This window comes from Oscarella lobularis, chromosome 12, assembly GCF_947507565.1.
Source record: "Oscarella lobularis chromosome 12, ooOscLobu1.1, whole genome shotgun sequence".
NCBI lineage: Eukaryota > Metazoa > Porifera > Homoscleromorpha > Homosclerophorida > Oscarellidae > Oscarella > Oscarella lobularis.
Window position 1 is genome coordinate 2,312,733 of NC_089186.1, and position 22,415 is coordinate 2,335,147.

Here is a 22,415-nt window from a genome sequence, read left to right on the forward strand (position 1 = left end):
CGATGCATCTGACGTTGTTTTGCGAGAGTTCTAAGCGGCTAAGAGCACGCGTTCCTTCGTCTCGAGCACGCGTTTTCTTCGCGGAGACGAAACGTCCGCTTATCGACGCGAATGCGACGTTCTTCCGTCTCGAATCGCTGCAGCGACACGCGGCAAAGAAGCTAAGGCGACAATCGGCGACGTTTCGGCGACGATCGACTCGAAATTGCGAAGAAATCTCGCGATCACGTGGATGAACGCGCGCACATGTAAGATCGATTTCGAAAATTATTTATTCGAGCAAAAAAACGCGCATACAGTACAGAGACAGTTACATGCAAGAAGAAAACTCTTACCTGACTAAAAATATGTCCCGTTCTTCGCGCTCCATCTTTGCCATCGCGTTTTTTCTTCTGTCCGACTTTTCGCCTAGAAAAAAAAGAGATTAGCTACTGTAAATCAATCGTTGTACGTACCTTTTTGTTGCGTCCGTATTCGCGCTACCCAGGCTACACCACGGGGAGGTTCGGACGCGTCGTAGCCCAGGTGAGTCTCGCAAAGCGAAGACCCCCTTCCAAAAAGTGTCGGGCGAGTTGCGGGTCCTCGGCCATTCCATTCAGTACCCACCTGGATGAGGATCGGCCCCTAATACCGAAACCCCGGTGCGCTGGTACCAAAACCTTCGCTTTTTCGTCCATGAGAAGAAACGGGTCTTGTGGAATGGAGAGAGGCTGACTGCTGTTTGTAGAGGTTGACAATGAAGACAGTGCAATGGCAGAATCGAAGGCTCCTGGGCTGGATCATCGTTGGTCTAATCGCGTCGTTCGGGTGAGAAAAGTGCCGGCAACCAGGCCGCTTGCGACACCCCCTCGAAGCCGTAACCACTCAGCTTAACGCGGTTCGTGCTTCTTGACGACAATAAGACCTTAAACGATCCGTTTGCCCAGTGCGTAGACCGAGGCCGAAGCCCCCCATCGCCCTGCTTGCAGGCTCCGGCACGGAATTAACCGTGGGCCACGCTGAGATCCAACTATCCGTCCTTGCCTTCTGCCAAAGCCTCCGAGCCAGTCCTCTCAAGGATGAGACGCAGATTGCTCCACGCCGCACCCACCCTCAGCCGCAACTGAAGAATCGGTGCGCTCGCTCGCTATTTTGAACAGCGCGCCCCACTCATTCCCCCAGCGCGCTCATTGGTCGGCCTGTGTCACGTGGTGTCAAATGCAGCGCGCTCATTCGTTTGACGAATTAGGTGAGAATTCTAAACCGGTTTCGATACAGGTTTGACCGGTATCTTTAGAAAAAATGATGCAACATCGCCACGCGATTGAAGCATGATCAACCACACCCAAGATGGCGGAAGAATGGCGACCGACGCATAAAGACCGCAATATGCACGCAATCACGACGAATAAGCAGCGACGAGGGAGATTTCGAAGTACTCTTCCAAAGCGTACGCGAAACGAGCGGCGGAATCGAAAAAGAAAGCGAAACGCCGCGAAAGAAGCGACGAATCGAGGTAAAAAAGGCTCGTAGGCTAATAAGCAACTCTAAGACGTGTTTCCGTTGCTAAAAGACTTCGAAAAGCGTGCAATCGAAGCAGTAAAAGAGCGAGGAATGTCGAAGGGGGGGCCCCCACGCGGAAACGTTGGAATTTCGAGCCGATTCTCCCGATTTCGACATCGACGAGTCAAAGCCAGCATTGAAAGAGCATCGTCTCACACTGAATACCGAAATCGATGGAAAAAACCAGCGAAAATTCAAATTATTTATAGAAGACCCGCCCCCACAGAATTTCCTCATACACAAAAGGTTTCAATGGTCCGGGGTGTGTCGCGAGAATCACGTGTGGGCTGAGTAGCATACTCAGTCACTCCTCCAACGATGTTCACAACGCTGGACGCCGTCGTCTCGCCGAAACGGCCACCAATCAAATCCCTGAACAAAACTCCAAGCGGAAGTGCGAAAGCAAAGTCGTACTTTCGTCGTTTGAGCTCGGAACGAAAGCTGAAGATCATGGAAGCACTTTTGCAAGAGGCGACTCCAAAGGAACTCGCCTTCATAAGCAACACCTGCAAATCCAAGTCGAAATTCAAAGGAAAAGCGATGTCCGATCCGCAAATTCCTCGCGTTACGAAGTGGGAAAGGGGGCGTGACGCCTGGGCGGTCGTCGAGGGACACAGCAGCGTTGTCAAGATCGCGTCGAAGGAGACGCCAGTGAAGCGGGAATCCGGCGTCGTTGATCCAATGAAATTAGACTCTAGAGTCGTCGAAACGCTCAAGGCCATGTTCGAGGAACGTAGGCAATATATTGGACCCGTTTGCACGATGCTCGGCGTGGACGTATCTGATAAGAATCTCGCGAGGAAAGAAGAAGAAAATGATGCAAAGCAATAAACTTTTGTTTTTAATTTTTTTACTACTACTACTGTTTAGCTTTAGCTAGTTCTCTCACTGTTTTCTCTTGGTAATTTGAATCCAACGGCTTGTGCACTTTCTTCTATTGATTTTTCGCCTTTTTGATATATCTTCAATAGATCCTAAAAAAGAATTTATTTCCATCTTGACTTATGTCTACGTTTTTACCGAATATTGTCTCTGAGACTGCAAATAGCAGGCGAAAAGGTTCGCCTCGTCTTCGCACGTCTTTCTCTCTGAGTCATTTCGCTGTAGAAGCTCTCGGTGTCGTCGCACGACGTACTGGTATGCAGGAGTTGATCGTAGAGGGACGATTCTCTATCGAAGAGCTCGATTTTGCAAGCTAAAGTTTGCAAGCAGTGTCCACACGTTTATCTCGTTCGGTCGGGACCACTTGAGCTCTCGAAGAAGCCGTCGTAGAGCCATGGACAGTTGCAATACGGGTTCGCTAATGTCGCACACACCTACGGGATAGTAGCAGAGTCACGAGTTACTGTTCCATCGTTTCTCTTCGCGATTATGGCTCACCATCAAGTCAAGCGCAAGCTTATCGCCGTGATTGGCGACGAGGTGGGTATTGGGACGGGTTTCGAGGCGCGTGAACTCACTTTTCGTTGCCAGGACACGTGCACGGGATTTATGTTGGGTGGAATAGGCGAAATCAATCAGAAAAGACAGCCGAATTTTCTTCTCGTGAAGAAAGGTGTTACATTGGCGCCTCCTATAGTCTCAAACACGAAAAATCGTTCATTTTTAGACACTACGCGAGCCGAAATCGAAGAGGCATTCGTCAATTTTATGAAGAGAGAAGACATCGGAATTATTCTTATAAACCAATACGTAAGAGTACCTGTTTCTTACTATAGACAAATATGGAGATATTTTTTTCGGCAGATTGGTGACGAAATTAGACATTTGCTCGATCAAAACACGGCGTCGATTCCAGCCGTTTTAGAAATTCCATCCAAGGAACATCCATATGATCCATCAAAAGATTCCATCCTGAGACGAGCTAAGGTATTAATCAAACGCATCAAAAAATTTTTTCTATGAGCACGTACACTATAGGGAATGTTCAATCCGGATGACTTCCGTTGAAGAACAGTTAATTAAAAAACACTCATGTTCACATGCACGAAAAATATAATATTCGGTTATTCAATCAATTTTCAAAACCCCTACGTGCATTAGCTTTCTATCTCTCCCTACTGTGTGTATCTTGCGTCAAAATAAGATAAATAATCACGTGGGTAATTTTGCGTACGCGAATGGAACATCAATGGCACGTGCCAAAACACCTTCTAGTCTTTCTTCTCACGCAATCGCAGACAAAGAGCAGACATTAATCCGGCAGATAGCGGAGCACCAGCAGCCGCGGAGACTCGCTCGCTCGCTCGCGAGCCGTGGGCCTTCTTCGTCTCGTTTTCGCTCGATGAGGAAGCCAGGCGTGCAGACTGTGGTCACGCCTACAGGTTTGTGCTCTTTTTTTATTTTTCCGTGCGCTTTTTTGCCACGTGCGTCGCTTGGTGCCTTTCTTTGCGACGTTCGCTGCTCTTTCATCTATCTTCGCGACGTTCGCTCCTCTTCACGTCTTTTCGCGACGTCTACGTCAGTGACAGGGTCCCCTTTTTAGGTTCTTTGCAATTATTCGAAAGGAGCAGCCGAAGATCTGAACGCGTGCCTGACGAGATTAGGTGAGTCGCTACGGTAAGACGATTTTTCGCTTTTGTTCGCAGCTCCTAGCGAGTAACCGCACCCCCGAGCTGGGAGAGGAGTGGTCAAAGTGTCCGGATTTTGGCAGCTATTTAATTATGTATCGTTTTGAATCTGTCTAACTCGTGTGCCGTTTTAGGTACAGGTCTGTCATATCAGGCCAGTTCCACGATTCTATTCTTAACATTACAGCTTCCACCAAATATCTATCAGCCTTCATTTCATTTCCACTTCAATCAACTTTCACACTTCATTTTCCTTGACCTTCCTTCCATCATGTTTCATCTACACTTCGTTTCACGTCATCTACACGTCATCATCTATCATACTTCTTTTTCACGTCATCTGCACGTTATCTACCGTCATCATCTGTCATCTTTTCTTTTCACGTCATCTACACTTCATCTGCATTTCATCTCTTCATTTTAGCGTTTTAGAGGAAATTAGAGGCAGTGTAGGGTAGAGGAATTAGAGGAATTAATAATATGTAATTTAATTAATTAATTAATTAATATTTTAAAAATAAATAATTATTTTTTGTCTTCACTCTACAGTATGTTTGCTTTGGCAGGTCGTCGCCGACGAGGAGGAGGAGGAGGAGGAGGAGGGACGAAGAGTGCTACGCCCATAGAAGACGTCTTGGAACGAGGTATCTGTATGATACGCTCAAAATTTCTTTTTGCTTTCTTTTTTTGAGATTTAGGTTTGCTCGCAAGAGGAGGAGGCCAAGGACAGCAGGACGACGGCGGTAAGTGGACGATGGGACGAAGACACCAGGTATCTGTATTTATTGCCCACATTTTCCCCATGCTTTCTCTTTTTCAGTTATAGATACCGACGTGGCCGCGGAGGGACGATGAAGACGACGGAAGTAGACGAAGCCGGCTGTATCACAGGTATCTGTATGGAGCACCCATTTTTTCCCGTACTCGCTTTTTCTTGAGATTTAGATTTGCAAGAGGAGGGACGGCCCAAGGGCAAAGGTGGACGGCGGGTAAGTCGACGATGGGACGAAGGCACGAGGTATCTGTACATAACGCTCCCATATTTCACTTGCTTGCCCTTTTCTAGTTTTAGATGCGGACGTGGAGGACGAAGGACGACGTACGGAAGTAGACGAAGCCGGCCGCCCCAAAGGTATCTGTATGGAGCGCCTATTTTTTCCCATACTTCCTTTTTTTGAGATTTAGATTGGATGCTAGATGAAGAAGAGGGACGAATCGCCGCCGCCGCCGCCGCCGCCGCCGCCGCCGCCGCCGCCGCCGCCGACGGAAGGATGAAGATCAATTTCGAGGTCCTCTGTATAGTGTACACATTTTTTCGTTTACTGCCTTTTTTTTAGTTTAGGCTCGCCTCGCCTCGCCTCGTCGCACGGATGAAGATCGCCGCCGCCGGATGTCGCCAGTGGTATTTGTAGTTATTTATTTATTTATTCATTTTTTGCTGTTTCTTTGGCCTAGATCGTCGACGTCGCAAGCGCGCAAGCCGTCGGTACGCGAGGACCTCAAGTCGTCTGCGGCCAGCAAAAGCCGCGCAGTCTAAGATCGCGTTACTGTACGTAGCAAATTTTAATAATTTTTTTATTCTTTTAACAGCACACGTGAAGACGACGCAGCCCCTCATCTGCCTGCCCCATCGCTTCAAAAAGAAGGTATTACATGACTAATTAATTATATATTAATAGTAATTAATTAATTACTAGTGAGGTAGCTAGGTAGCTAGGTATAGTTAGGTTAGGTAGCTAGGTACATCATCAGCATCAGCATCAGCATCAGCATCAGCATCAGCACCAGCATCATCATCATCATCATCATCATCAGCACCATCACCATCAGCATCAGAATCATCACCACCATCACCACCATCACCACAACCAGCACCACCACTAGTAGCATCGCCCGAAGCATGTCATTATCCATATACAATTTTTATTTCAGGTTTAATAACCATTATTGAATCAAGGGTCAATTAATTACAGTTGCCCCGGGTTAGTAAGCACGTGACTATAAGCTAACCTTGAAACTATGTATCTTCTTCCACGTCATCATTACGCTAATGCTTATATGAGGGTTAGTAAGCACGTGACTATAAGCTAACCCTAAAACTATGTATCTTCTTCCACGTCATCACTATTACGCTAATGCTTATATGGATGGCTCTCTCCCCCTGCCTCCTCACGTGCCACCATAGATACTACACGTATGGACGCCTCCGTCGCCGCTGTTGACGAAGACTTGTCTCTTCGAGAGGCTCGCATGCGAGACGAGATCCGCACGCTCCAAGAGGAACGCGCGCGCGCCCTGCTCGAGGAAATCGACGCTCTCCAGAAAGAGAAACGTCTCGCCGTCGCGAAATTTCAAGCGGTCCAAGCCGAATTGACGCTCCTTCGAAAGGAGAACGAGCGACTGAAGCGCGACGGAGGACCGAACGCCGCCGCGAATCTCGTCGCCAAGCTGGCGCGACTCGAAGAAGCGACGCAACGCGACGAGACAACGAAGCGAGAACTGCGCGACAAGCTCAAGACATCGACGCAACACAACGCGCGTCTCATGCTCAAAATAAAAAAACTCGAGCGTGCGTAAACGCGAGACGAAAATCCCGCCGCGAAAAATGAATTCTAGCACGATCTAGAGCCAGACGAAGGGGGCGGATCCTCGTCGAACTCGTCCGCGACGGCACAGCGTCGCTATTCGATCGATTCGGCGTCGAGATCCGTTCAAGCGGGCAGCAGCGGCGTCGCGGCGCCAAGTCCGCCCGTCCAAATTCGATACAAAGTTCCCGATAACGTTCGCGAAGCGCTCGGCGAAGCGAAGCAGACGATTGGCGACTTGCGAAGGCAGTTGGAGGTGAGACAAAGGCGGTGTCCTGTTTCGTTTGTTGTTTTACGTGCGTAGGATCGTGAGAACGAGCTCGAACGCTGCCAATCGCGATGCGCCGAAACGGCGCAGGTCTACGCAGACGCTATGGCACAAGCACAGGTAAAAAAGTCGTTTTTGTATAAGTACTAAGCTGTGTCTGATTTTTTATAGATGAAGGATGAGTTGCTTGGTGAAGAAAGGCAGAGGAGGAAGACTCTGAAGCGTTCGTATCATAATCTAAAAGCCAAGCTAAAGGTGCTTCGTTTTCTTATGATTTTTGCACTATTTATTGGCTTTTGTTTTTTAGGCTTTGCAGGCGGATTCTGCCGGACTTCGTGCTGAGTTTGAAGAATTTCGATCTTGGTCGAGACGACATCTGAAGGCCCTGTCTGATGATATGGAACTTTGCAGGGCAATTTATAGTCTAAAGAACTCGTTAGCTCAGGTTAGTAGAAAAACAAAAGACTCTATTGTACGTTTGAATGAGGAAGACTCTCATAGGAACAATCAACAATGGAACAAATGGAGTCGAAATTGAAAAAAGGCCAAGAGGAAGTCATCAAAGCCAACACAGAGAACGAGTAGAGACAATATAAAGAATCCTTATCTATGACTCCTAAGTATTTTTCTTAGGCGACTAGCCGGTCTCGTAGCCAAACTCAAAAAGGACAAAGAAGACGCTCGCCAGCACATCCGTAGTCTCTCTGAACAACTTCAATCAGCCGTCCAATCGAAGGACACAGCTCTTCTCTTACTACATCAAGCGCAAGAGGAGCGTCAAGTCAATAGAAGAATCTCTCCCTCGCCGTCATCCTCATCATCATTGACGTATGAGGACTGAATACATATCTCTCGTTGAGCGAGATGCCACAAGTGTTCGCTGTATCTGCGCGATTTATTTGTACTAAATCAATGCAGAAAAGGTATATCAAAGCGCATCTAAAAAGATTCCACAAGTGTATCCGTCTAAAAATGAAGTCATTTAAGAGAGTCGATGAGTCGTTCCCAGAAGATCGGTCGATGCAGTTCATTCGTGTAGTCAATGTGAAGAATTCTGCGCACAAGTGACGGCATTTTGCACTTTTGATAGATGACCGGAATCAAAAGATTCTGCCGCTGAGCTAAAGGAAAATTTTGCAATCAAAATATTTAGGATTACTCTTTTTACCTGGTGAAAGCTGATAGGCTACTTTCGTCTCAAATTCGTTGTATTCTGATTTTACGTACTTAGGTGACAGAATGATGACGGTGCGCTTGCACGCGTGTTGGATAACGTAGTCTATAGCGGAATACCGATCAATACCAAGAAGAAGATCACGAAAAGGCAAGCACGCTGATAGGGAATTCTCTTTGCATTTCTGATCCAACTTGAGTGCAAAGGCAACGTCTTCTTCGTGGTATGACAAGAAAACGTCAAAAAATTTTCCTTTATCTAACGAGATATTGAAGCCCGAATCAAATATTAATATTTTGTTCGTGTTATACCAGGTGTTTTGTAATTGCGTATCAGATCGCCAAGTTTTGCCTCCACGTCCTCCGCCTCTGACTGCTCCTCCTCTTCAACTGTGACCATGGGTGAGGGCGGGTTGCTAGGGAGCGCAGGTGGGTTGCCAGGCAACGGCGACAAAGGTGAAGTTGTTATCGAAACTGGTGATTGTTGCGGAATTTGCGCCGTTAGACTTGCCGGTGTCGTAGGTGTCGTCAGGGACGGAACCCCGCCCCCAGGAGGTGGCAAATTAGGAGAAGCCACTAAAAAAAGGTCAACTCATATATCGAAATTAAAACATCTCTCTTTTACCCAGCGTGAGACTTTCTAATTGTCTAGCATTATTGGTGACGTCATTCTCCCGAATATCGGAAGATTGGGAGACACGTTCTTGTAGAGTGAAAGGGGACACGACGCCTAACGAAAGTGCAATCAAAACAGGTCTACCCTCATTTCTCCCCCCGTACGAGTCTCCTCCTCCAGAGTCTTGATCACGTCGAAGCGTCCCAATTCGGCGAGAACGCGCATGAAGTCGTAGAGAGTCGGCACTTTCGCCGCGATCCAATCGTCGAGCACCGCGTTCATGGGATCGTGCTCGCGTTCCCAATTTTTAATTTCCAGGTGCGAGAAACCGACGGAATCGGCGAACATGCGCCAATCGTTCATATGGGGCACGTTCATTCGAAGAGCCACTTGCCTGCGCGTTCTGTAGCGCAAGTCGCCGACTTTGATAGACGTTGGCGACGTTGGCGTCGTCGGCGTCGTCGCGCGACCGTCGATTCCTACTACGATCGTCGTTTCGCTCGTTTCGCTCGATTCGCTCGCGAAAGAGGAAAAGGGGTTCTCCTGCCCGATGTTCGTCATGATGGAATGCGCATTCGCGAGAAAGACGGCGGAAAGTTTGGAGTTTGACGTCACAAAATGTTTCCCAGAGGAACGCGCTGGTTCGATACACGGTCGAGAGTTCGCCTCACTTTTTATCACGTGATCGGGGACGTCAAGTAAAACCGGAAATCTGCTTCTTGCTGTACGTCAACTTTAGATCCTCTCTCTGCTGGAAAGCGCGAGAAATTCTACCCTTTATCACAAAATAATTCGCACGCGTTTTCTCCGCTAAATTAATTATTTAATTAATGACCTAACTAATTATCAAGCGTATTTGAAACATTAAGCGTGCCTTCACGCTACACTCGACAAGAGGAAATAGAAATCGAAGCTCGCAAGAAAAGTGAGATCTTTTCCACGTGATCATGACGTCCAATAGTAGCAATCGCGCGTGCGCCCCGTATCCGAACGCGTTTCGTAGCGGACGTTTCGGCTTCGCTCCAACGATCCCGTGGCAAGCGAACGCGCCTCGACGATCCAATACATCGAATCGTCGGACGACTCGAAGAGGGGCTCCTTTGAAGGGAGCACGCGGGGAGGACAATGACGAGTGAGTCGCTTTCGCGATCGCGAACGGCTAACGCGCGCATTCCCACTCGACAAACAGGCGAAATTCGTTCGATTGGGACCCCGCGGGACGGCGTGCTAACGCGTACGCCACCTGTGTTTTCTAAAGGCGGTGTCGGAAGAGAAGAAAGGCACCTTTCGCGGTCGAGAAACGATAATAAAGACGTACGTCATATCCCCCCCATTCATTTCAAATATTCAATTTAAAAAACGATCGACCGTTTCGCATATCTAGCCGAAAGAACAAACGATAGCGTTTTCGAATTCCAAACCGGAAAACGCAGAGACCACGCCTACTATCGAAGTAATAGAGAAATATCCGACACCCGGGGGGCGTGGTTAATAGATCAATTTTCGAGGATGACGAATCCAACGGGAGATTCTCAACGAAAAACCCGGAAGTCGACCGGCATTGCCACAGCTTCAATAACAAAACCAATTACGAGGAAATCGAGATAGCGTACAAACCGGAAGAAAGCGACTACGACGACGAGGAGGATCCGTCAACCGGAAGCGTTTCCGGAATTTCCGTTCTAGATAGCGAGGACGGCGCTTTGCCGGCGCCGCCGCCCCCGATGACGTCGACGACGACGACGGCACCGTTCAGTCAGCCGAACGAACGTCGAGCGGCCGCCGCGAGTCGAAAACTCGTCTCGGACGTTCTAAAACGAGAAGAACAGGGCGATTATATCGACTTGGCGGCGGCGGCGAGCGGCGTACGGAAAAAACCCCATCGAATGAGAACGAGAAAACGCACGCTGAAGGATATGTCGCTTCCTCTTCTGTCGACGTCGACGGGTCCTTTGTTGAAAATCGAGCGTATGGCGGCGGCGGCGGCGGCGGACGGCGTCAAAGCGTCGCGGCAATCGTTGACCGGACTCGTCTTTGGAGATACGGCGGCGGAGACGCGGAAGAGCGGCGGCGGCGGCGGAAATGTAAGCTAGTTATTGTATTTAATTAATTCTGTTCTCGCGCGCGAGTGAGGGAGAGAGCCACGGGTAAGTATACTGTATAAACAATGTTGTTCATTGATCTCGTTTCCGACTACACAAGGAGGAAGTCGTAATGCGCTACTGCTTCCCATTAGACTAGAAAGCATGATACTTATATAGTCTATGTGTCTATTTTTTGTGTTTTTTTTCCCCCCAGGCAATTATGAATAGGAAGGACGCTGATAGGGCGGAGGTGACGACGCTCACCACGCCCGTAGTTTTCCCGGCTTCTGATCAGTTTACGTCACTCAACGTAGGAGGAAAATCTTATATATAGACTTTACGTTAATCTTTATATATAGGACATATGTCGCGTGTGCGGAAGCTTTGGAAAAGGAAGTGACTGTCGTCTTCTAACGTGCACTCAATGCGGTCACTGCTATCATCCCTTCTGCGCCGACGTAAAGGTATTATTAATCCTAATAGTGATTAAGGGGTATTGGGACGGATGAGTTCTAAGGTTTCCGCGGCGATTTTAACTCGCGGTTGGCGCTGTCTCGACTGCACCGTCTGCGAGAATTGCGGTCGCAACGTCGACGAAAGCAAACTTCTTCTCTGCGACGTCTGCGACACGAGCTATCATATCTACTGTCTCACACCGGCACTCGATCGCGTTCCGCCCGGCGGATGGCGCTGCTCCGCCTGCGTCGTCTGCGCGACGTGCGGCACGCGCGAGTCACGCGACTGGGAGAAAAACTACACCGAGTGTGGCGCGTGCGCTAGCCGCGTCACGTGCCCAGTCTGTCGCGTTGACTACGCGGAAAACGAGCTCGTTCTCCGCTGCGATTCGTGTCGTCGTTGGCTTCACGCCGCCTGCGACGGATACGAGAGCGAACGCGACGTCGACGCGGCGTCGGCGAACGGGTATCGTTGCGCTTCGTGTCGTCCACGTGCCAAGCACGTGAATCGTCCCGCCCCCGCGCTGGGACTCGCCGAACAGCTGCGCGAAAGCGCGTTCGGTCTCTACGCGATTCTACGCGATCGGCGCGCCGATCGCGGCGCCGCGACGTCGTGTCGCGAACTCGAGACGCTTCTCAAGACGAAAGCGAAACGAACGAAAAACGACGAAGACGATCTCCAACGCGTTCTCACCTACGTCAGTCACGTGACAACGTCAAACGGAAGCGACGTAAAATCCCCGAATATTCACGCGATCGCGCGAATATTGAGTAAACTATGGCGATCGAATCTTCGATCGCGATCCGTTTCGCCGACGTCGAGGCAAAGTCCCGTCGCGCGATTTCGTCGTCATAGTATCGGTTCGTGTTCCGATGTTCGTCCTCCGACGACCGTAGCGTGGGCGGAACTCGTTCCGTCGTCGGAAAATCGTCGTCAACGTCACGGCGATTTGTCGACCACGTGCGCTACGGGGTTGAGGAATTTATACGAGAAAGCGTTGAGTAAGGATTCCGGCGTTTCGTCGAGCGACGGACGCGTTTTTCGTTGGGCGTCGACGGCGTTAGAAAAATTAGAAAAATCCGTTATTAAATTGCCGCCGCCGCCGCCGCCGCCGCCTAAGCCTCCGGTGACGACGACGCCGGCTGCGAAACGAAAGAAAAAATCGAAAACTTCGTCCACAACGCCAACGACAACAAAAATAAATAACTCTAATATTTCTACTAATAATGTTCCCGTGCCCCTGTACGATAAGAATTGGGAAACGGACGAGGCGCGAGGCGACGGCGCTCATCAGGCGCCCGTTCTATTCGCCAACATGACGCATCCCAATCTAAAGAAAGACTATCCAGGTTCGTTGTTGTATACGGATGTGAAGAAATCCGTGTTTAGTCTCTCGCGCGCGGAAAGGGGACGTCCTCTCGTATTTTTTCTCTCTCTCTCTTTCCTTTATAGAATGGTCGACTCGCGTGCGAGCGATTATGAGAGTTTGGCGGGCGAGCGATCCGAAAGAGCGCGAAGTCTACGTCAACATGGCGAGAAAAAATCGTTCGTCGAAAACGTCGACAAGAGTCGTCTCCACGGCAACGACGGCGACGGAAACTCCGGTTACGACGACGACGATTTTTTCGTCGACTATTTCGACTCCGGTTCCGTCGTCGCCGGCGCCGGCGGCGGCGGCGGCGTTTCGTCCTTATCATCGTCCCCAAGTTCCGTCTAAGTTCTCTCCCTCCTACAATTTTCCTTCTAATCAAGCGCGCGCTTTCGTTCCTCCGTCTCCGTCTCTAATCGGCGGATCGGCGATGGACAGTTTCGCCCACTGGAATCAACTCCACATGCCTCGACTCGTGGATAATTCAACAAAAACGACGACAGCGACGCCGGGGTCGATCATCACGCCGTGGCGCGACAACAACGCCGCCGCCACGCGCAAACGAAGACTCGACGAACCTCCACTAAATAATCATTATTTTAATTTATTTTCTCCGCCGCCGCCGCCTCCGCCGTCGCCGTCAAATCGAATTTCGTTACTTGAACCGACTGTTATGAATAGACGCGGAATGGACATGATAGCCCGTCGATACTTTTTACCGCCCCAATTAGACGGACGTGTTTCTAGTCCTAGGCTCGTGACTGGGGAGGATTACTATGGGCGTGGTCAATGGAATGAGATCACGGGGTCGCGCCCGCCGCCGATTTCCGACTTCGCCCCCGCGCGGTTTCAGCCGCCACCCGTTTATTTCAATAACGTTTTGCCGTCGTCGTCGAGTCGCGACGCTGTCGTCATGACAACGACGGCGACGGCGACGACGAATTCGACGGCGTTTTCGATATCGCGACTTCTCGCGTCGGACGGCAATCGAACGGAAGCGAAGCGATTTAAAACGGACGAAAATCCGCCTGGCGGAAACGATCGGCTAATTCGCTTTGGCGCCGACCCGTCGCCAATGGAAACGCCCGTCGACGAAGCGAAGGTTTGTTTTTCGGACCGCGCGCGCGCGCGCGCGTGTTTTTTTCTTCGTCATCTTGTCTTGTGCATGAGTAAAAGGGGGGAGAGCTAGTGGGGGGGCGGGATGGTTTTTGAGATCAGTATGCACGCGAGCGTCTTCGTATATAGGGCGGCGTTCTAGCGAGAAAGTCTACCCCGTCGGGGCCGGTGAAATGGAAACGCTGGCGTCCGTTTATGAAGGATCTCGTTGGGAAAATAACCGCGCCGGAGTCCCGCCCGGAGACCGAAGATAGCGTAGTGCGTTCTTGATAACATTATTTCGATTTCTTCCACCACCGACGTTTCTCGTCTATAGGAAGTTCTCTGGGCAAAATGGCACGTGCTTTCACCTCCGGACGGCGTTCGCGACGAGCGCCGATGTCTATTGTGCGGCGAACGAGGCGACGGCGATCCGGACGCCGAGTCTCGGTCAGTCCGACTCGCAAAAACATCGCGGAATAATTGATTTTGCTAATTAGACTGCTCAACGTCAAGATAAACGAGTGGATTCACTTGAATTGCGCGCTGTGGTCGCGCGAGGTCTACGAAACGGTGGGCGGATTGTTAAAAAATACGGCGAGCGCTCTCAAGCGCGCCAAACACAAGGTACGAGACTTTTGTCTAAGATACGAATCCCTAGCTAAGAATCCGCAAAGATTTGCCACGCGTGCGGAAAGGACGGCGCTTCGCTCGCCTGTTCAAACCGGAAACCACGCGTCTGCGACAAACCGCTTCATTTTCCCTGCGCTCTCAAATCAAAATGTTTTCTATTCGAGGACAAAGTAGGTGCATGGGGCCCCCTTTCGGGATCCTAACTCGTTTTCCTTTCTCAGGCTGTTTACTGCGGATCGCACAAGAATCCGTGGCCCAAGGATCTCCTAGATAACTTCCGCGTCGAACGTCCGGTCTTCGCCGAACGCTCGAAAAGCGCTCAACAACAAATTGAAGAGTATTAGAGCAATATTTAGCCTAGATAGAATTATAAAGGGGGGCCCCTCTTCAGTGTCGTCGTCGGAGAACGAACCGACATTCTATTTCGAATCGGTAGCATCGTGTATCACTCCCTCGGTCGAATAAGCACGCGAATGCAGAAATTCTACACGGAAAATTGCGTTTATCCAGTCAGTCCAACCCTCCCGGAAATCGCCGGGAAGTAGAACGCGATTTTAAATTTATAGATCGGTTTTCGAACGACGCGATTCTACTGGAGTCGTAACGATCCTCGACGTCGTTGCTACTATCGTTGCTCGATCGCAGATAATCGCGGCGAACCGGAATTCAAAATCGACGAAATTGACGACGATTCGACGACGACTTGGACGTCGGATACGCCTCAAGGTAAGAAAAAAAATCGATTTCGCGCGGGCGCGAGAGTCGCGTCTTCCCCCGCGCCCATTTCTTGAGATTATGCATATATGCGATTCAAAAGTCCTTCCGCCTTTCTTCCCTCTCCCCAGGCGCGTGGAATCCCATTCTAGACGCTATCAAACAAACGCGACTTCGTCACAATCTTCTCCAACTTTATTCCAACCACATGAACGGCGAAACCTTGTTCGGTTTAGCCGAGCCATCTGTCGTAAAACTAATTGAAGCGGTGCGTTGATTTCCTCGCGTTTTGTTTGCATGAGTCGCGCGCTGATTCCGCGCGGTGTTCTCTCTATAGATGCCGGGAATCGATCAACTGCATGGCTATGTTTATCGCTTTCCCCGCCGTTCCCTATTGCCCCTATCGCTTCCTTTCAATCCTTCCGGTTGCGTCCGAGCCGAAGCGAGTCTCCGCCGCGGCGTGGCGACGAGCGGCAAAACGGCGACGCGGTAAACGAAACGAGATCGAATTCAAAACGATAACATTTTCCCTTATATAGTCTACGTACTCTTCGCTCGTCGAGCAAAGCGATCAATGTATCGCCGCTCGTCTCCGTCGATCTGTCGCCGGCGGGAACGGAGAATCAGACGCGTCATTCGCCGTATAACAAGTGTATGTTCTTCACGAAGGCGCAGCAGTATCGTCGATTGAAGCAGGAGTGGCCTACGAACATCGTATTAGGCCGATCGTTGATACAGGGTCTTGGGCTCTTTTCCAAACGCGATATCGAGAAAGTAGGACTCCCCACGCAGCTCTCACTTCTCCATACAAATCTCCCATAATACATAGCATACGATGGTTATTGAGTACAAGGGATTAATTATTCGAAACGAAGTCGCAAATCGACGCGAAAAGATTTACGACGATCAGGTTCGCTATCTCGCGCATTTCGCGCATTTATGACGTCGCTTGTTGTGTCATAATAAATAAATAGAGACGCGGTTGTTATATGTTTCGTATCGATTCGGAGCAAGTGATCGATGCGACGATGCATGGCGGATTGGCAAGGTAGCAACGTCTTTTCCTCTCCTCTCTCTCTTCGCGTTTCCTTTCTATATCAATATCTGTTTTTTCCTATGTAGATACATCAATCATTCGTGCGATCCCAATTGCGTCGCCGAAGTCGTTCAGATTGACAAAGAGAAGAAGATTATTATTATTTCGAAGCGTTTCATCAAGAAAGGCGAAGAGGTATTTCTCTCTGCTTTGCATCTTCTATACCGGTAAGGCTCTTTTCTTTTTCTAGTTGACGTACGATTACAAGTTCGAGTTTGAAACGGAAGGAAGTAAGATTTCGTGCAATTGCGGCGCTTCGTGCTGTCGAAAGTGGATGAATTAAAAAGTTGGAAGTTTTACGCGTGACTTGCGACTTGAGATGTTTTTCTATTGTCCCCGCACTAACGCTAATAACCTGAAAATACTGTTTTTGTACATAAGAACACCGATAACGCTGAAAAAAATAAGTTGAATCTTTTCCTTGAGACTAAATGGAAACGAAGGAAAAGACGAATTGGTAATAATTACATACTTGTAGTTTTACAGTTGATTTGAATTGTGTAACGACTAAGAATAGCAGACGCAAGCGGACATCACCGACGAAAGGAATGTTGAAGAAATGAAGCATAGTTTGAGCACTGATAAATAAAGACCGAAATGCGACTTTTTTGGAAGACGTCACGGCATAGAGCACGCTACTGCACTTTCCTTGACGTCACCACTATAGTCATGAGATTGAGTAAGCCGAGTGCGCATGCGTTTGTGTTATTCTTTGTCGCTGTCCTTCTCTTCGTCGCATAAAGGCGCCAAGCTACGTGTAAGTCGAGGCTGAGTAGTAGTGTGATCGAATGAACCGAAAACGAATTCGTAGAATCACCGACTCACGACGAAAAACGTTGTTATTCATTAATTAGTTGGCTGATTGTTGTTGGCAGAAACGCACTCCGACAATGATCTCGTCCGCCATCGAGCGATTGGCCAAGATAATCGAGGAGGAAGATGAGGATGAATTGAAGAGTTTTCTTTCTACGGAAAAAGGATTTCGATCTTCGCAGGTATGGAATGGTTGCGTTTTTCATCGCTGCACAATATTGTATTCTCCTTTTCGTTAGTACAACCCCTGGTCTTCATTAATTCACTATGTGGCGGGAAGAGAGTTTGATTCGGCGGAGGAAGCCGATGATTGGCTCAGTTATGCGATTGTGCAAAAGAATCAAGACATTGAAAAGAAATCAGAAATGGTATGAATACGTTTTGGATTGGTAAATTAATTGATGCGTGGATGCAGTATGGACTCCGCCCACTTCACTGTGCGTGCGAGTGGGGAAATATTTTTGGCGTTGAATGGCTCGTCACTCACGGTGCAAATATCAACGTGAAAGACTGGGTATGACTTGGAATTGATTTTATATGGTTTCACTCATCACTCTTCTTTAGATGAGACGTACGCCATATTCTCATGCCTGTGGAAGTTCCGTTGACACAATGAAGAAAATGGTCTATCTCGAAGAACATGGCTACATTTTGTCACAACCTGATATTGTAACAGAATTGATATCAACCCTCTCGCAACAATAACTTTTGATTTATAGGTTTGGGGAGCTCAAAATCAATTTTCGTCATCTGAAAAAGCAAATGAGATTTTTAATTATCTTGTTAATGAAAAAGGATTCAGTGTCAATGCTATTGAAGAAGAGGGGATACATGATGTCCTTTTTTTGCTACATGTGCAATATTTGTAATAGTATGGTGGCTTCACTCCTCTGCATTCTGCCTGCGAGAATGGAAGCATTTTTGGAGTGAAATGGCTTGTGGAACACAAGGCTGATATCAATAGCGTCGACAAGGTTAGAAGATTTCACTTGTGATACTTTTATTCTTATTTCATCTTCAGAGGGGCAGAACGCCTTTTATGTGGGCGTGTAAAAGTTCCATCGATCGTTTAGCGAAAGTTCGCTACTTGGATGAAAAAGGAGCAAACTGTCAAGCAAAAGATCACGTGAGATGTTGTTTATTTGCTACAAATTCAACAAATCGCCGTCTTTTTTATTCAGGAAGGGAAGACGGCTTTGTTTCGCGCCACCCGCTCCTCAGAGTGTGAAGATGACGAAGTGAAAGATGTTCTTCGATATCTTGTCATTGAGAAAGGCATTGATATCAACTCTGTTGATGAGGTCGCATTCTTACGATATTTTGCATTTTTATTTGTTAATCCGATTTTTAGAAGGGAAGGACACCCTTATTGTACGCATGTTATGAGCATCCTTCTTTCCTTGTCATTCAGCAACTAATTGAATTAGGAGCTGATGTCTCTGTCAGAAATAAGGTTAGTCAGAATTCTCATTTCTCAATCGTTCTCTATTCAAATCTTTGTAGAACAAACAAAATGCATTGCATATGGTTGCAGAAAGCTATTCAAGAGACGCATCAGTTATTGATCTATTGATTAAGAATGGTGTTGACGTCACGTGTCAAGATCAGGTAACGTGATTTTCTTGTAAATTAGAGAGAATCTATAAACGTGAATTTCAGGACGGAAAGACGCCTCATCAGGTAGCAGGGAATGGTAGAATGATTGCTCTCCTTCGACAACATTACGTACGTCATCATTTTTATTGAGTTTCTTTAGGTATTTATTTTAATAGGACGCCGCTCGATTTTCCGTTCTTCAACGAGAAAAAGTTCGTCCAGATTCAATGAAATTCTGCGTAGTAGGCAGCGAAATGGCGGGAAAAACGACGTACGTGAATTCTCTTCTTCAACTCAATCAACCCCCACCCAAAGAGAAAGATCGTACACCGGGTGTCGATATTCATAATTGTGAAAATGAGGAAATTGGCAAAGGATCGTGGTGGGACTTTGGTGCCCAACCCACATTCCACAGCGCACATGGGCTCTTCTTTCAAAAGTCCAATACAATGTTCATTCTCATTCTTCCAATTCGAAAGAGAGACGAGATGACGTCAGAAAAAGAAAAGTGTCTTCTAGAAGAAGGCCGTTTCTGGTGCGCATTTGCCAAGGCTTCATTAACAACGCATCTGTCTCACGTGACGTCGCTAATTCCATTTATGATAATATTCAATTTAATCGGTTTTGAAGAAAAGGCGGGAATCGGAGTGAGTTTCCAGATGAAACGAGTCGCCAGAGAGCTTCGGAAATTATTTGGCAATACGTTCAATATCGAAATTGATCACGTGATCGAAATGGATTGCAGTAAGAGCAATTCGGTTCGCATGGACGATTGTCGACAGAAGCTCAAGAAAATTCGTGAAAAAATGCTAGAGGTAATGACTCAATAATCTAAAAATCAATTTGACACATTTTGGTTTTCACAGGCAGCAAATGGCGTTCCGAAATTGTGCCACGAAATTGAGAAGCATCTCTCTATTCCGGACAAAAAGAGAAAACGTCCATTGGCCTATTTCCTGACGACTGAAGAATTCCAGAAGTTGATAGCTGAAGAGGTCAAACTCGTTCTAAACGAGGACGAGAAAAAAGTGGCCGTTGAATATCTTGACTCGTGCGGATTAGTGAGTAATTACTATTAGTTTTGCACAGATTACTAATGTGTTTATATAGATTATTAATCTGGGTCGTCGCATCTGTGTTCGACCTCAGTGGCTGTGTCATAATGTAATCGGTCCTCTTCTCGCTCCTCCCTGGTTTCCAGTCGCCATGCAGACGGGGAAATCGGGAAAGGCGTCAAAGAGCGACATTGAATCGGCTCTGACGGCATTTGAAGACGACCTTATACACAAGGACCGTCCATCTGCATTCGTTGTGAAGGCTGACGTTGCAATTGAAGTTCTTCGCTATTTGGATCTGTGCATTGAGCTGGAAGACGAGCCTGGAATGTATCAGATTCCCGCTCTTCTCGACGATTCAATTCCTCCCGCCGCCTGGGTTAAAGATTTGACGTTGGACGTGTATCATGGACAACGATACGAGTGCCTCCATTCCGTCGACATCATCTCGCCGTCGTCGTTCGTCATTCTTCAATGTCGTTGCTCTCGTCTGACGAACACGAGTCAAAAGCTTTGGAAGAACGGCATCAAATTAGTGAGGATCTTTGGCAATAAAGTAATTGAGTGTCTTGTCCAATTGGGACTCAAGAAGGGACGTCATTGCATCGACGTCATCCTTCGTTGGTCCAGCAAAGTCAAATGTGACGCCGAAGCAAAGAAATTCTTTAATGAGCTAAAATCATTGATTGCTCAAGCGTGCGAGGAACGCAGTCCGGGAGTTATTCTCGATTGGTTCTATTTAGACAGTTCTCATCTGAAAGAACTTGATGAAGATCCTGCTATTTATTCGTCAGGTGAGGTCGATCAGAAAGTCAATGAAAAGGCTCTCGATCACCTCTTGTTTTCCACTCGCCCTGAAAGACACCATCGTTCTTCTGTCAGAGATTTAGTAATCATATTCGGTTTCAGTTCAGGTATGCCTTCTCTTGACCTTTTTCTTATAAGTGTAATTGTTTTTTAGATTTTTTCCCTCCTGATGATGCTCTGGTATCTGACGATCTGATCACGGCCTGCGCTCTCGTTGGTGAATCATTGTGGGAAAATCTGGGTGCCTCTCTTCTCAGTCGAGGTGATCTTCAATACATTCGTGAACACATTCGTCGTGACTACGCTCGTATGGTCGAAGTGTTGACAGTGTGGAACACTGCGAAATCACCTTCAGTGGGTCAGCTTCTAGGATGGTTTGAGGAGTTCGGAGTAAACCGATTCGTTATCAAATCAAAATATGAATCACTGTGTGGTCGTAAGTAGACATCGTCTTTTTTATTGCTTTTATTTTTTTCTGAGTGGCTTGAACGTTTCATAACTTTTTACGCAATATTTTTGTATGTTATTGTCTATCTTTTGGACACGAAATTGAATGGACATGAAAATCAGTGTGCTCAATTAAATGAATCAATGAAGGTTATTTAGCGCGCTTTGACTCATTTTGCTTTTGCGTTTTCTTTCGATTTTGTTAGACAGACGTCGATGATCATGCAGAAATCGATGTGACGACGAGACAAACTGCCAACGGAAGTACACGTCAGAAGGTGAGGCCTCCTGAGGGGAAACAAGAGCAAAACCTCTCATTCACGACATTAGGAAGAAGTCCCATTGACACAATCGGATTTCAACGAACCAAAACTAACCGAATCGATGGACGCTTTCACGGAGAACGCGTAAGATTCTCACACGAGGGCCTAATTTGTATTTGAAGCTCGAAGAATGTCATCATAGACGCTATAGGATGAAGGGAAGAGAATGAGAGACGTCATTGGCCGTATAACAAGTGCACGAAAGCGCAGCAGTATCGTCGATTGAAGCAGGAGTGTCCAACGAACGTCGTATTAGGTCGATCGTTGATCGAGAGGTCTTGGGCTCTTTTCCAAACGCGATATCGAGAAAGTAGGACTCCCCACGCACATAGCTCTCACTTCTCCATACGTAATACATATAGCATACGATGGTTATTGAGTACAAGGGATTAATTATTCGAAACGAAGTCGCAAATCGACGCGAAAAGATTTACGACGATCAGGTTGGCTATTTATGACGTCGCTCGTTGTTTTTTGACGTCATAATAAATAAATAAATAGAGACGCGGTTGTTATATGTTTCGTATCGATTCGGAGCAAGTGATCGATGCGACGATGCACGGCGGATTGGCAAGGTAACAACGTCTTTTCCTCTTCTCTCTCTCTTCGCGTTTCCTTTTTATATCGATATCTGTTTTTCCCTATGTAGATACATCAATCATTCGTGCGATCCCAATTGCGTCGCCGAAGTCGTTCAGATTGACAAAGAGAAGAAGATTATTATTATTTCGAAGCGTTTCATCAAGAAAGGCGAAGAGGTATTTCTCTCTGCTTTGCATCTTCTATATCGGGCGGGAGGGTAAGGCTCTTTTCTTTTTCTAGTTGACGTACGATTACAAGTTCGAGTTTGAAACGGAAGGAAGTAAGATTTCGTGCAATTGCGGCGCTTCGTGCTGTCGAAAGTGGATGAATTAAAAAGTCGGAAGTTTTACGCGTAACTTGAGATGTTTTTCTATTGTCCCCGCACTAACGCTAATAACCTGAAAATACAGTTTTTGTACATAAGAACACCGATAACGCTGAAAAAATAAGTTGAATGCTAGCAGAGTTTTTCCTGATGGAAGCGAAAGGTAATAATCACATACATGCAGTTTTACAGTTGATTTGAATTGTGTAATTAATTTATCTGTGACGTCACCGCTTTAGTCATGAGATTCATTAAGCCGAGTGCGC

At 47.5% G+C, this 22,415-nt stretch overlaps 7 protein-coding genes and 3 long non-coding RNA genes across 11 annotated transcripts; 6 read left to right on the plus strand and 4 right to left on the minus strand.

Moving 5' to 3' along the window:
- Window positions 1-254: 254 nt before the first annotated feature.
- On the minus strand, window positions 255-489 carry LOC136193747 (uncharacterized). Its single transcript, XR_010671435.1, has 2 exons — window positions 456-489; window positions 255-408 (listed from the first exon to the last, which is right to left on the minus strand). It is a non-coding gene; the product is annotated as an uncharacterized lncRNA (long non-coding RNA).
- Window positions 490-2,357: 1,868 nt separating this feature from the next.
- On the minus strand, window positions 2,358-2,852 carry LOC136193580 (uncharacterized). The gene is made up of 3 exons (XR_010671383.1): window positions 2,764-2,852; window positions 2,563-2,712; window positions 2,358-2,516 (listed from the first exon to the last, which is right to left on the minus strand). It is a non-coding gene; the product is annotated as an uncharacterized lncRNA (long non-coding RNA).
- Window positions 2,853-2,872: 20 nt separating this feature from the next.
- Window positions 2,873-3,575, plus strand: LOC136193579 (V-type proton ATPase subunit F-like). Its single transcript, XM_065982493.1, has 5 exons — window positions 2,873-2,964; window positions 3,016-3,097; window positions 3,152-3,234; window positions 3,289-3,411; window positions 3,463-3,575. The coding sequence occupies exons 1-5, from the start codon at window positions 2,914-2,916 to the stop codon at window positions 3,490-3,492; spliced, it is 369 nt and encodes a 122-aa protein (XP_065838565.1). The 5' UTR covers window positions 2,873-2,913; the 3' UTR covers window positions 3,493-3,575.
- Window positions 3,576-6,259: 2,684 nt separating this feature from the next.
- Window positions 6,260-7,891, plus strand: LOC136193575 (uncharacterized). The gene is made up of 7 exons (XM_065982489.1): window positions 6,260-6,681; window positions 6,739-6,953; window positions 7,002-7,085; window positions 7,137-7,220; window positions 7,273-7,410; window positions 7,467-7,546; window positions 7,599-7,891. The coding sequence occupies exons 1-7, from the start codon at window positions 6,309-6,311 to the stop codon at window positions 7,804-7,806; spliced, it is 1,182 nt and encodes a 393-aa protein (XP_065838561.1). The 5' UTR covers window positions 6,260-6,308; the 3' UTR covers window positions 7,807-7,891.
- Window positions 6,607-7,382, minus strand: LOC136193581 (uncharacterized). Its single transcript, XR_010671384.1, has 2 exons — window positions 7,249-7,382; window positions 6,607-7,202 (listed from the first exon to the last, which is right to left on the minus strand). It is a non-coding gene; the product is annotated as an uncharacterized lncRNA (long non-coding RNA).
- On the minus strand, window positions 7,842-9,439 carry LOC136193577 (myeloid differentiation primary response protein MyD88-like). The gene is made up of 5 exons (XM_065982491.1): window positions 8,919-9,439; window positions 8,764-8,868; window positions 8,451-8,714; window positions 8,134-8,397; window positions 7,842-8,086 (listed from the first exon to the last, which is right to left on the minus strand). The coding sequence occupies exons 1-5, from the start codon at window positions 9,313-9,315 to the stop codon at window positions 7,944-7,946; spliced, it is 1,173 nt and encodes a 390-aa protein (XP_065838563.1). The 5' UTR covers window positions 9,316-9,439; the 3' UTR covers window positions 7,842-7,943.
- Window positions 9,440-9,732: 293 nt separating this feature from the next.
- On the plus strand, window positions 9,733-16,785 carry LOC136193573 (uncharacterized). 2 transcript variants are annotated; one of them, XM_065982485.1, is made up of 22 exons: window positions 9,733-9,886; window positions 9,944-10,068; window positions 10,139-10,207; window positions 10,263-10,838; window positions 11,053-11,148; window positions 11,198-11,302; window positions 11,356-12,643; window positions 12,747-13,765; window positions 13,909-14,037; window positions 14,096-14,208; window positions 14,259-14,385; window positions 14,436-14,561; window positions 14,613-14,728; window positions 14,783-14,900; window positions 14,958-15,117; window positions 15,237-15,373; window positions 15,443-15,594; window positions 15,645-15,879; window positions 15,935-16,015; window positions 16,080-16,153; window positions 16,228-16,336; window positions 16,392-16,785. In XM_065982485.1, exons 1-22 carry the CDS (start codon window positions 9,880-9,882, stop codon window positions 16,482-16,484), a joined length of 5,055 nt encoding a protein of 1,684 aa, XP_065838557.1. In that variant the 5' UTR covers window positions 9,733-9,879; the 3' UTR covers window positions 16,485-16,785. The 2 variants fall into 2 exon arrangements, with proteins under 2 accessions (XP_065838557.1, XP_065838558.1); XM_065982486.1 differs by having other exon boundaries at window positions 10,013-10,068; window positions 16,392-16,784.
- A 111-nt stretch (window positions 16,786-16,896) lies between these two features.
- LOC136194214 (death-associated protein kinase dapk-1-like) lies at window positions 16,897-21,073 on the plus strand. The gene is made up of 15 exons (XM_065983278.1): window positions 16,897-16,958; window positions 17,077-17,196; window positions 17,254-17,382; window positions 17,430-17,528; window positions 17,579-17,683; window positions 17,734-17,988; window positions 18,036-18,140; window positions 18,196-18,315; window positions 18,366-18,467; window positions 18,518-18,622; window positions 18,674-18,739; window positions 18,787-19,425; window positions 19,477-19,671; window positions 19,721-20,579; window positions 20,627-21,073. The coding sequence occupies exons 7-15, from the start codon at window positions 18,054-18,056 to the stop codon at window positions 20,914-20,916; spliced, it is 2,463 nt and encodes an 820-aa protein (XP_065839350.1). The 5' UTR covers window positions 16,897-16,958; window positions 17,077-17,196; window positions 17,254-17,382; window positions 17,430-17,528; window positions 17,579-17,683; window positions 17,734-17,988; window positions 18,036-18,053; the 3' UTR covers window positions 20,917-21,073.
- Window positions 17,092-18,009, plus strand: LOC136194014 (ankyrin repeat domain-containing protein 22-like). The gene is made up of 6 exons (XM_065983020.1): window positions 17,092-17,196; window positions 17,254-17,382; window positions 17,430-17,528; window positions 17,579-17,683; window positions 17,734-17,850; window positions 17,887-18,009. The coding sequence occupies exons 1-6, from the start codon at window positions 17,092-17,094 to the stop codon at window positions 18,007-18,009; spliced, it is 678 nt and encodes a 225-aa protein (XP_065839092.1).
- On the plus strand, window positions 21,064-22,409 carry LOC136194015 (histone-lysine N-methyltransferase trr-like). The gene is given in 9 exon segments (XM_065983021.1): window positions 21,064-21,069; window positions 21,126-21,197; window positions 21,250-21,326; window positions 21,401-21,515; window positions 21,517-21,552; window positions 21,605-21,685; window positions 21,744-21,817; window positions 21,892-22,000; window positions 22,065-22,409. Coding segments are annotated over 9 exon segments (663 nt in total). The 3' UTR covers window positions 22,158-22,409.
- The last annotated feature ends 6 nt before the right edge of the window (window positions 22,410-22,415 follow it).

Bases quoted from the DNA above. Each gene is read 5' to 3' on its own strand.
- LOC136193579 (XM_065982493.1), top strand. From the start codon at position 2,914: ATGGCTCACCATCAAGTCAAGCGCAAGCTTATCGCCGTGATTGGCGAC. The intron at 2,965-3,015 runs GTGGGTATTGGG...TTTCGTTGCCAG, and splicing joins TCGCCGTGATTGGCGACGAG to GACACGTGCACGGGATTTAT. The intron at 3,412-3,462 runs GTATTAATCAAA...CGTACACTATAG, and splicing joins CCATCCTGAGACGAGCTAAG to GGAATGTTCAATCCGGATGA.
- LOC136193575 (XM_065982489.1), top strand. From the start codon at position 6,309: ATGGACGCCTCCGTCGCCGCTGTTGACGAAGACTTGTCTCTTCGAGAG. The intron at 6,954-7,001 runs GTGAGACAAAGG...TTACGTGCGTAG, and splicing joins ACTTGCGAAGGCAGTTGGAG to GATCGTGAGAACGAGCTCGA. The intron at 7,221-7,272 runs GTGCTTCGTTTT...TTTGTTTTTTAG, and splicing joins ATCTAAAAGCCAAGCTAAAG to GCTTTGCAGGCGGATTCTGC.
- LOC136193577 (XM_065982491.1), bottom strand. From the start codon at position 9,315: ATGACGAACATCGGGCAGGAGAACCCCTTTTCCTCTTTCGCGAGCGAA. The intron at 8,715-8,763 runs GTAAAAGAGAGA...ACCTTTTTTTAG, and splicing joins ATTAGAAAGTCTCACGCTGG to TGGCTTCTCCTAATTTGCCA. The intron at 8,087-8,133 runs GTAAAAAGAGTA...ATTTTCCTTTAG, and splicing joins AGCCTATCAGCTTTCACCAG to CTCAGCGGCAGAATCTTTTG.
- LOC136193573 (XM_065982485.1), top strand. The intron at 11,149-11,197 runs GTAGGAGGAAAA...CTTTATATATAG, and splicing joins ATCAGTTTACGTCACTCAAC to GACATATGTCGCGTGTGCGG. The intron at 14,038-14,095 runs GTGCGTTCTTGA...TCTCGTCTATAG, and splicing joins CGGAGACCGAAGATAGCGTA to GAAGTTCTCTGGGCAAAATG.
- LOC136194014 (XM_065983020.1), top strand. From the start codon at position 17,092: ATGATCTCGTCCGCCATCGAGCGATTGGCCAAGATAATCGAGGAGGAA. The intron at 17,383-17,429 runs GTATGAATACGT...GCGTGGATGCAG, and splicing joins TTGAAAAGAAATCAGAAATG to TATGGACTCCGCCCACTTCA. The intron at 17,851-17,886 runs GTCCTTTTTTTG...TATTTGTAATAG, and splicing joins AAGAAGAGGGGATACATGAT to TATGGTGGCTTCACTCCTCT.
- LOC136194214 (XM_065983278.1), top strand. From the start codon at position 18,054: ATGTGGGCGTGTAAAAGTTCCATCGATCGTTTAGCGAAAGTTCGCTAC. The intron at 18,316-18,365 runs GTCGCATTCTTA...TCCGATTTTTAG, and splicing joins ATATCAACTCTGTTGATGAG to AAGGGAAGGACACCCTTATT. The intron at 19,672-19,720 runs GTGAGTAATTAC...GTGTTTATATAG, and splicing joins ATCTTGACTCGTGCGGATTA to ATTATTAATCTGGGTCGTCG.